Below are 9,821 nucleotides of genomic sequence, written 5' to 3' on the forward strand. Positions count from 1 at the left end.
GGATCCCGTCCGCTCTCCCATAGATAAGCTGGTAAGGGGCGGATTAGTAGTTGGGTCGGTGACGACCAGCGAATCCCCGCTGTTGTATGTTTTTGTTTTTTGCTGTTCGGCTGTATCTTCTTATAGTGCACAGATACGAAGCCTGTAACTGGATGTGGTGCATTGGAGGCTGAAGGCAGGACTTGCGAGTCTTGTGTTGAGTGCGAAACAGGTCTTATGCCTTCGAGATGCTTCCATCAGCGTGGATTTACAGTTTATCGTATTTGGCAGTATCATTCCCAGGGACATCAAATGCTTTCTCACAGTAGGCTTGTTGAAACGCCATCATGAAAACCAATCCATGCAAGACTCAATCGATCTGCTCTCAAATCAAGGTTCATTCGCTTTGTAACCTCTTAAGTGCTAGATCTACCCTCTCGGCCCTCGGCGCTGCAAAAAGTCGAGTTCCTTCTTCTCCTTACCAGCAACCTTCTTCCTCTTCCTCTCAATCGCCCTGTCAACTTGTCCCTTACTCATGCCCTCGTACCTGTTCACGAGCAGCTGCTTCTTCTGCTCGCTCCTCTTCAGGTAGAATGGCGTCTTGCCCTGTGCCACAAGCTCCTTTTCCTTCTGGCGATGCTCCTTGAGAAGGTTCTCCTCCTCCTGTCTGCGCACGTTGGCCTTCTTGCGAGACTCCATGGACTGCAGCTGGCGCTTAAGGTTCTCCTTCTCGTCAAAGTTCTTGGTCTTTTTGATCTGCACGCGCAGATCGGCCATCTCCTTGTCGCGGTACTCGTCCAGGAAGGCGTAGGCTTTGCTGGCCTTTTCCTCATCGACACGGCCGACTAAGGGGTCGAAGCGTGGATCACGGTATTGGCGTTTGTTTTCTGGAAGAATCTCGCGACGACGAGAAACAGGCTTTTTGGATGTTTGTTCTTGAGGTGCGTGTTTAGATGACCGTTTGGGCTTGGGGTCGTCCTTTGATCTGGTGGGTTTTCTGGGTGCTGGTGTTTCTGTCTTTGGGGTGTCTTCGTCGGTAGATTTCTTGTTTTTTGACTTGCGCCCTGAGGGGAGCGATGCTTGCGCTTTTGCGAGGGCACCGAATGAGACAGATGAGAGGTCTATCTTGGGTTCGTTCTGCTCGGGCTATCTCTGGTTAGAAACAATTGTCAGATGCAAGAGCAAAAGTCTCACCTCGGACTCATCTTCTGAGCCGTCTCCAGATTCTTGGTCTTCTTCGTCATCAGAGTCGCCTCGGATACCCTCTTCTTCAACCTCATCGTCGTCATCTTCCTCACTTGAGGAGTTCTGACTCTCAGGTTCCTCCTCCCATTCATCATCTCTTCTCGGTCGCACTCTTCTTTCGAGCCCTAATGAGGACGGCGGTTTTCGCTTGATGGCCATATTGTGATGTTGCGTAAAGTGAGATAGAACACTCTTGGACGTGGTTATGATGCGACACTGTGATGCGACGGGAACTTTTTTTTATCCAAAGCTTCGATAAGCCCCACACATGCTTATCGTAGAGCCTCGCTAAGTGCCCATCAGGGGATCTAGCAAAAAGACTGGCCTTTCAAGGCTCAGTGTACAAAAATAAGCGGTCTCAGAGCGCGATATAAAACAGCGCAGGCTGATTCACTGATTTTGGCGCCCATGCTGTTAGCAGCCAGGTTTTCTGATACTCCGAGGCCTGGCCACTAAAAAGTACACCCAGCAACAAACGAAACTGCTACCGAGTCAGGCATGCCATTTTAGACTACATCCTTGCGTTGGATCGTTTATTTTTTGTTTCTCAGAAATTAGACATCTCCATGTGGCGCGCATTTCGGAATCTGGTGTCGAGAATCTCGCAAGCTACACTTTCACAACCACCACCACCACCACCTTCGCAACATGCCCTTATAGTTCGCAAAGCCACAGCAATGACAGGATACATGCATTCAGGCGTGTCCAAGGCGGCGTCGAGGTCGACGAATATACCCGGCCTCACACTGGCGCAATCAGGCGCACCCGAGAATGCGCCCAGAGGCCCCAAGAACGGGCAAGCAGACCCTCAGCACAAGTATGTCCTTCAGCATTCATTGGCTTCTTCATTGGTACTCACAATTGTATAAAGTGTCCGTAAGGGTATTAAAAGGAAGGGAAAGAGGCATCCTCCCGAACCGCGAAAACCCCGTTCTGAATCTCCTCCAAAAGTCCCCAGCAAAGGTTCTGGAGGCGTCCCAGAACCTACACCTGAATACCTGGCTCAAGCAAATCTCGCACCGGAACGTCTGCCTCAACCGCGCCGTATACTTGTCGTCATCGACTTGAACGGCACTCTTCTCCACCGGCCCAACAAGAAGCGTCCCTTCAACTTCACCGAGCGACCCCATGCGATGGCCTTTCTAAACTACTGTATTGAAACCTTCCATGTTGCTATTTGGTCCTCGGCTCGTCCTGAGAACGTTGAGAGGATGGTAGAGAAGCTCCTCGCACCCGAACAGCGAGAGCAATGTCTTGTTACTTGGGGGCGTGATTCTTTTAATCTGTCGCCAGAAGACTTCAATTCAAAAGTCCAAGTCTACAAGCGTCTTACAAAGATATGGACTGATCCAAGAGTGATGGCCGCTCACCCTCGAGCCTCTGAAGGTGGTGTATGGGACCAGACCAATACGATTCTCGTCGATGACTCGTTCGAAAAGGGCCGCAGCGAGCCTTTCAACACCCTCACGCTTCCTGAATTCGATGGATTGGCTGGAGAAATCCCAAACGTCTTGCCCCAGGTACACGACTACATCAACGAACTCTCTTATCAAGCAGATATCAGTCGCTTTGTACGACGGTCACCATTCCAGCTTAATCCAAACTATGTCCTGCCGGAATAGCTAGTGGACTAAGGAGTTCGCAAAAGTTCGTAGCTGGCGTATTCCTGTTAAGAAATAGATATCCACCCGCTCTTGATTTTCATGGACCAGATGACTGGTCGCAACAGGCGTTATCACAGCCCACAAGGGCTGGGTGTTGTATGAATAAAATGGGAGTTAGGATTAGAAGACCTTCTTCATAGATACCCAATTTCACGTCCTTACAGCAAGGTAAATACTACAGTTGTTATTTTGTAGCCTCTTTTTTTCATTCTGGTATGGAAATGTCGATGGTTTTGCCTACCTAGAATGTGATCTTTTCCGTAAAATCTAGCCCGAAATCGTGGAGCACCTTGATGGGAACGTTTTAGCTATGATTTTTTCCAACTTCATCAACTGCACACGAGGGGAGCACGACGGCTTGGCATAACAGTACCCAGTCACCCGAAGCATCAAAAACCATATGAACAAATTTTATCATACGCAAGAATTGTCTATGTAAAATAGACACATTTTGTTCTCTTTTGGACTACCATAGGGAATCTGCCAGCTAGCAGGGCCTTCATGAGGCATAGAATATCATAAACTCATTTACCCCCCCAACCATTTAACCATAATCCATTATCATCATCGCTCTTAATTTTCTTTTCCTTTTTGTTTTGTTTTGTTTACTTGAAGACCTTACCGTCGGCAAGCTTGTACACCTTGTCGTTGACGGTGATGTCCTTCTCCCAGCCCCAGGCATCCTCGACGAACTGTCGGTCCTCAGGCTTGGAGGGGTCGAGCTTGACGAACTCGTAGCTCTCCCAGTCGGGGGCGACGTCGAAAGCGGGAACGTGCTCCTGACCTCGGATGACGAAAGCACCCTGGATGACGGAGTCGTTGTTCTCGCCGTAGACGGCAGCACATCCGAAGATGTACTTGCGGGAACCCTCGAGACGGTTGTTGAAACCACCAATCAGGTTGTTGGACATGAAGGTGAGGGTAAGCTCATCGTTGTACTTGTAGTCAACCTTCCAGATCGACCACTCCTCGAAGTTGAAGTTCTCCCAGAAGTACTTCATGGCCTCGTTGTGGTCCTTGATGTTGGAGTACTGGCGCTTCCACTCATCGAGAGGGAAAGAGGGGCGGCCGAGAGCCTCGAGAGGGTGCTTAGCCTTGGGGGCAGCAGGGGCCTCGTCAGCAGCGGGGGCCTCAGCAGGAGCGGCAGCGGGAGCGGCCTCCTTCTTGGCTTCCTTCTTGGCCTCCTTCTTAGCCTCCTTCTTAGGCTGGTCGGCCTTCTTGGGGGGGTTGGTCAGAGTAACGGTCTCGAGGAGCTCGACCTTCTCAGCAACCTCAGAGAAGATGGGTTGGCTGCGGACAGTGTCGAACCATCGGGTGACGGCAGGGTGCTCTGCGCGCCAGTGCTTGTCAAAGAAGTACTGGAAGCCACGGGTGGCAATAGCAGCAGCGAAGAGATCAGCGAGGGTGATGCGCTCGCTGACGAGGAAGGTGTTGTGAAGGAGGTACTCCTCGACAACGGCGAAGTTCTTCTCGGTAGCCTTGATGGCCTCGTCGACAGTCTTCTTGTTGTAGGGAGAGTCGCCCTTGAGGGGGCTGAACCAAGCAATGAGGTTAGGGAGGACCTCAGAGTTGAAGAAGGACATCCACTTCAGGATGGAAGCATAGTCCTGCTTGGTCTTGCCGAGAAGAGTGGTCTTCTCGTTCTGGGAGGTGACTGCATCTAGTTAGCGAAGCTCGCGGCAAGCTGGCAGGATAAAAAAAAGATGAGAGGGGTTGCGTAGTCAGAAGTTAGACGGTATCCACAAATGAACTCTTGAGAGACATTTCAGACAGGGATAACTGTATAGAATATGCTAGGTCATCATTCGCAAGGGAGGGGAAACAGAAAAAAACGGTGCCACAACAGGCATCATAGCTTCACGTACTGTAAATGGCAATGGCGATGCACTCAGAGAGAGCGAAGCCATCCTCGCCAACAAAGGCGGGGATCTTGCCGAGACCGTTGGCCTTGAGGTGCTCCGCGGTAGCGTTGCCCTTCTCAGCCTCGACGATGTTGAGCTCGATGTCGTTCGCCTTGGCTACAGCCTTGATGGCAGTAGAGCGGCAGTTGTTCTGAAAGAACGGACCAGTCAGTAACGACGCTCAGAAAAGCTTTGCAGACGCAGATGCAAACGCAAATGCAGCATATTCAGATTCAAGGCTCGAGAGTATGTACCTCGCGGGTGAAGAGAGTTCCGAAAGCCATCTTGAATGCTTTGCTAGGCAGCTGAGAACAGGTTGACAAACAAAGAGACGAGTGAAAATGAGGAAGGAAAAAGAAGGAAGGGAAAGTTTTTTTAAAGGTGCGATAATTACGAAATTACTTGCCCCGCGCTGGTGGGGTCCTGCCTTACTGCCCGAGCAACGAGCAACGCGAAATCTGAAATCTCAAAGAGGTGGCTGGGCGAGCTCCAAAGTGGCGGTTGCGATAAGAGGTCTGTGGCGGCGATAAGCTTGCTCACACTACTCTTCACGTGACCGTTATGAGAAGCTAGCCGGTGATGGATCTCGAAATCCCGTGAAGTTTTTCTGGATAGACAGTGAACCTCGTCCGATACCGCGATACCGACGGGGCCCTCCTCCGAATTGGTCATCATGTCGACATTTACGCAAAGCCTACGGCAGCTGCGGTGCCAGGGCAAGGCTTTCCGAGCTCCATGGCCTCAGCCCGCCCGGCAACGTGCATCTTTTCCCCTCGCCATTCGAACCATTGCTACCGAAACGTCAACGCCAATTGTCGAGCCTAAACCCGACGCCCTCGCCTTGTCGACAGATGCCAGTTCCAAATTCACCATGCCGTTCCAGGGAGTCGACCATGCCCGTGCTGTTCCGCTCTCGGCCTCATACTTCTCACGAGAGCCTCAATTCAATGAGATGTATCTCCGAATTGCTCGCCTTCTCACCAAATATCACGCCCTGCCAATAGTACCATCAAGTAATGCTCCTCCAACAGCTTGGGTCAAGCTCCAGGAAATGCGCTCAAAGCTTGGTGAACCGATCAAGGCCTCCCACTACGCCAAGGTTATCCGGGTTGCCAAGCGTCTGAACCAGATTGAGCCCTCACTTTTTCCCGAAGAGGTTCGAGCTGCTCTCGAAGAGTTCAAGCGTGACATCAACCCGTTCATGAATGTGCCTCATGAGGTCATAATTGATAAGTATGGCCGAGCTGTTGGTGTTGGCAAGCGAAAGGAATCAACTGCTCGTGCGTGGGTTGTGGAGGGAACGGGAGAGGTCTTGATCAACGGCAAGACCTTGAGTCAGGCCTTTGGCCGTGTTCACGATCGCGAAAGTGCGGTTTGGGCTCTACAAGCCACCGAGAGATTAGACAAGTATAATGTCTGGGCATTGGTGGAAGGTGGTGGAACAACCGGCCAGGCCGAAGCACTTACGTTGGCGGTTGCTAAAGCTCTGATCGTCCACGAGCCAGCACTCAAGACTGCTCTTCGAAAAGGTATGTGTTTGATCATATTCCTCGTGACCAATTACTTCGCAGTAACTAACCACATGTTCGCAGCTGGCTGTATCACAAGAGATCCAAGAACTGTGGAGAGAAAGAAGCACGGCCACGTCAAGGCTCGTAAGATGCCTGCTTGGGTCAAGCGATAAGCAGTTTCTACAGGTAATCAATATTGCAGAACTTTGGATCAGTCTGCAACGGCGGATATGACGATGATGATGAGAAGGATAGTGAGCGGGACTCTGTTCCCATTCTTGTCCGGTATCCATGTACAAACAATACTTTTTGTAGTTTTAGAAATGCTCATGGCATGCCGAGTTGGTGCCAAAAACCGTAACCCGGCTTGTGATTCTCCCAAACCGCGCCTCGGCCAATATTGAAACACGACGACTCTTGGTAACCCTTTATAGCCGTTGGCCGATATACCGCTGCCACTGACTCAGAACCTGACGGCCAAATCACAAGTATCAGCTTGTTTGGGCTTTCGGAAATTCCTGCAGCATGGGACCCTTGATAGGGACGACGAATTTTTTCCTACTTTGCTCGTCTCCGTCAATGTGACGAACTAGAATAACGTACCAGGGATTGAAAACAGAACACTCCCAGTATCTCGCTTGCCATGTAAGACATTTTCAGACGTGCTAGAGAAGTTAAACACTTACCGGCCGAACCGGATCACAGCAAATGCGCCTGACAAGCCATTTGAACCCTGCAAAGTGATCCTCTGCGGTAATTAACCAGCCGCTACCGAGTTGATGGCTCCCATCAACCGCTCATCCCGTCGTCCCCGTCCTAAACTGGTAATGGAGTCGTTCGATGACGACGGAGCGAACCATTGTGTCGTTACTTACAGGAATTGACCTGACTACCAACCCCAGACCTTGACTGCCACGGCATGTATCGACGTTAGATCGTGATGGGGCAGGTGGGACATGCTCATTGCTGTCAGCTCGGAACACTGGATAATTCATAATCTCTGGCAAAGTAGGCGGTGAAGAGCTTCGCGTCCATTCGTACAATGTGATTGCGTCTGCGCGCCGGTGGTAGCAGCGTCTCCACGAGCGACGTACTATACTCTGATGTCCCAAGTCCGGTATTCGCGCGTTAGCCGATGGCATATGATATCAGTGATTCAGTCCTTTCATATTATGGAATCTCAATTCTTGTGTAGCTCGATGGCATGAAACAGCGGGAAAGCCGACATTGGTGATATTTCGCGAAAATGGTAATTCCGATGAAGTCGCTAAGTGGTAGAAGCAATGAAGAAGGTTTCTAGAACAGTTTCAGTGGGGTGGCTTGAAGGTGTTTCAGCCCAAGCATGCTCTGGAAAAGAAGCGGTTGGTCTAAGTTTACAGATCCAACGGCGGGCACAACGGTGTGGCGTAACGGATATTCTTCCCTCCAAGGTACTGTATCTGAGCGCGATGACAGAGGGAGCCAACGTTGTCGGTCTAGTACTAAGTCACCATCACGCGCGGAGCTACCAAGGAAGGACTCAACATTGAGGCCGTCGGTGTCACTTTTGGACCGTGCCAACGCTGGTCCAGCTAAAGTTAGGCTTTGGTAGAGGTATCTTTTGCAGTGGCTGAGGTGGAGTGTCGAGCATGGACGACGGCGGTTTGAGGTCGGAAAATTTTAGGGCGGACGTAACCACGAGTGGACACAGATCCCTGCAACAACGACCGACGCCATTGCGGCACGCTGTGCTAGATACATGTAGTGTACGGATATCTTGAGTCTTCCCAATCTTGTCCAAGGTGAGGAGAAAATAGAATTCAACGGCCAACGGTTTTTAGACGAGGCTTAGATCGTCTTGATCGTCGTTTTTTTTTGGTGACTCGATCTAACGAAAATGGGGTGCATATGCGTGTTGATCGAGCATAACCGGATTGCACCAGCTCATGCACAACATTCATTAGAACGCTCCGCTTGGAGTTGTTGGATGCTATGCAAGGCGGACAAGACCGCAATTCATGGCAGAGCTCTTTTCTTTGGCCAATGGCTCAGCTGTGGGCAGGGCAGTGATTGGGCATTGGGTCCTGTTGAGCACCTTTGGGTATCACTATCGTCGCCCCCAGTCAAGTTAGAAACAGCGTATCCTGCATAGCTGATGCGCGTTACCTTTTACAGTGCTAGACGCGTGAAACATGATCCGATATGCGCGTCAGCTAGTGCGCTTCAGTAGCGACCCTGGTTGTTCGCGGTACCGGTACTTCCTGTGGGGAGGGGAGGAGATCTTGGTGACAACCTTGCGACGGGCGGCTTTGTCAGAGCACCTGCAGCCGTTGAAGATGTCAGTCGATTCAGGGTAGCCAGTGGTGTTTATGTTGAACTTGAATAGAGTTATCGATCATGGATCAGAGCTTTAATCAAGATCAAAGACGTTGACAATCCAGTACAATCCAGTTATTGCGGTTAGATATGATCATTGGTTTTCGATGCACTGTATGTCTCGTAATCCATGACGTTGTGTTGCTGGAGATCAAGTTTTTGACTGTTGTCTTCAAGATTTGGATCGTGGAGTCTTAAAGTGTGGCGGTGGAAGTGATACCCTAATTTTGACCTTTTTTTAGTGGCTTCAATCCCCTACATTTAAAACCTTAGGCAGGTACGTGCTGTAGAATTAGTGACCGTTAACCTGAAATTGAGCTCACATGTGTTTTTTAAATTGACGTGTGTACGCGTGATAGACTTACATTTAATGCATTAAAATACTCCCAGATATCATGCATCCAACCATCCTTCGATATCGCATTACGGCGCTCTGGACCACTAATATCACATGTGGCTGTAAGCCTCACGACTATCTTGATTGTGCCACAGACGATCATGGCTGTTGAGTGACGGATTAGGTCGATCACATGGACTGTCAGCTAATATAGTACTTGTCTACTAACTGTCTATTTCTGTGCTAATTGGAACGTGTTAACGTCCATCTCAACGTCCTTGACCGCTGTATCGACTTCAGTGATTGCTGTCCTGACTCGCACCTGCACTGCGTGTCCATAGCGCACCTGTCTGGACCGAGAATTTCCTCTTAGGGTACCTAGGTAGGCAGGTATCTCGTTAGGGAATAACCGCCTTGACCGACTGCGGACTCCATTCTCGTTGTCAACACCGTTCTTCTCTCTCTCCAACGCACATACACGCAAGCCAACCAGGTTCAAGGTCCCAAGTACTCCTCGTCGACATGTGTCATCGAATACCCGGCCTAAGCCCGTCGTCTTGTTTACCATCTAAGCTACTATGTACCTATCCAAGTATGCACACACGCTCACCCACTGAAAGATCCAATCCACTACTATTGGCTCCTTTGCGAGTATCAATCGAAGTGACCGCCTGTCCCTAATGACAATACCATCATGAGGGTCCTGTACCTGCGGCTGAACATCCCGAATCATCCATAGAGTGGAAGAAAAGAGCAGGCCAAGCTTCAGCATTGTTGCTGGCACGTCCCATACCAATATCGCCCTCTCCGGTTGACACGAGAGCCAGTC

The 9,821-nt window shown here is 50.3% G+C and overlaps 5 protein-coding genes across 5 annotated transcripts, besides 1 other annotated feature; 2 read left to right on the forward strand and 3 right to left on the reverse strand.

Moving 5' to 3' along the window:
• Positions 1 to 3: 3 nt before the first annotated feature.
• Positions 4 to 94: a repeat region.
• A 314-nt stretch (positions 95 to 408) lies between these two features.
• On the reverse strand, positions 409 to 1,383 carry FPSE_09359 (uncharacterized protein; the record flags this gene model as incomplete). Its single annotated transcript, XM_009262476.1, has 2 exons — positions 409 to 1,125; positions 1,174 to 1,383. 2 exons carry the CDS (start codon positions 1,381 to 1,383, stop codon positions 409 to 411), a joined length of 927 nt encoding a protein of 308 aa, XP_009260751.1.
• A 407-nt stretch (positions 1,384 to 1,790) lies between these two features.
• On the forward strand, positions 1,791 to 2,846 carry FPSE_09360 (uncharacterized protein; the record flags this gene model as incomplete). The annotated part of the gene is made up of 2 exons (XM_009262477.1): positions 1,791 to 2,041; positions 2,096 to 2,846. The coding sequence occupies 2 exons, from the start codon at positions 1,791 to 1,793 to the stop codon at positions 2,844 to 2,846; spliced, it is 1,002 nt and encodes a 333-aa protein (XP_009260752.1).
• A 647-nt stretch (positions 2,847 to 3,493) lies between these two features.
• On the reverse strand, positions 3,494 to 5,073 carry FPSE_09361 (uncharacterized protein; the record flags this gene model as incomplete). Its single annotated transcript, XM_009262478.1, has 3 exons — positions 3,494 to 4,542; positions 4,754 to 4,940; positions 5,044 to 5,073. The coding sequence occupies 3 exons, from the start codon at positions 5,071 to 5,073 to the stop codon at positions 3,494 to 3,496; spliced, it is 1,266 nt and encodes a 421-aa protein (XP_009260753.1).
• A 389-nt stretch (positions 5,074 to 5,462) lies between these two features.
• FPSE_09362 (uncharacterized protein) lies at positions 5,463 to 6,473 on the forward strand (the record flags this gene model as incomplete). Its single annotated transcript, XM_009262479.1, has 2 exons — positions 5,463 to 6,318; positions 6,382 to 6,473. 2 exons carry the CDS (start codon positions 5,463 to 5,465, stop codon positions 6,471 to 6,473), a joined length of 948 nt encoding a protein of 315 aa, XP_009260754.1.
• A 2,474-nt stretch (positions 6,474 to 8,947) lies between these two features.
• FPSE_09363 (uncharacterized protein) lies at positions 8,948 to 9,764 on the reverse strand (the record flags this gene model as incomplete). The annotated part of the gene is made up of 4 exons (XM_009262480.1): positions 8,948 to 8,962; positions 9,021 to 9,190; positions 9,467 to 9,548; positions 9,603 to 9,764. 4 exons carry the CDS (start codon positions 9,762 to 9,764, stop codon positions 8,948 to 8,950), a joined length of 429 nt encoding a protein of 142 aa, XP_009260755.1.
• Between the last annotated feature and the right edge of the window lie 57 nt (positions 9,765 to 9,821).

Source organism: Fusarium pseudograminearum, chromosome 4 (genome assembly GCF_000303195.2).
Source record: "Fusarium pseudograminearum CS3096 chromosome 4, whole genome shotgun sequence".
Lineage (NCBI taxonomy): Eukaryota > Fungi > Ascomycota > Sordariomycetes > Hypocreales > Nectriaceae > Fusarium > Fusarium pseudograminearum.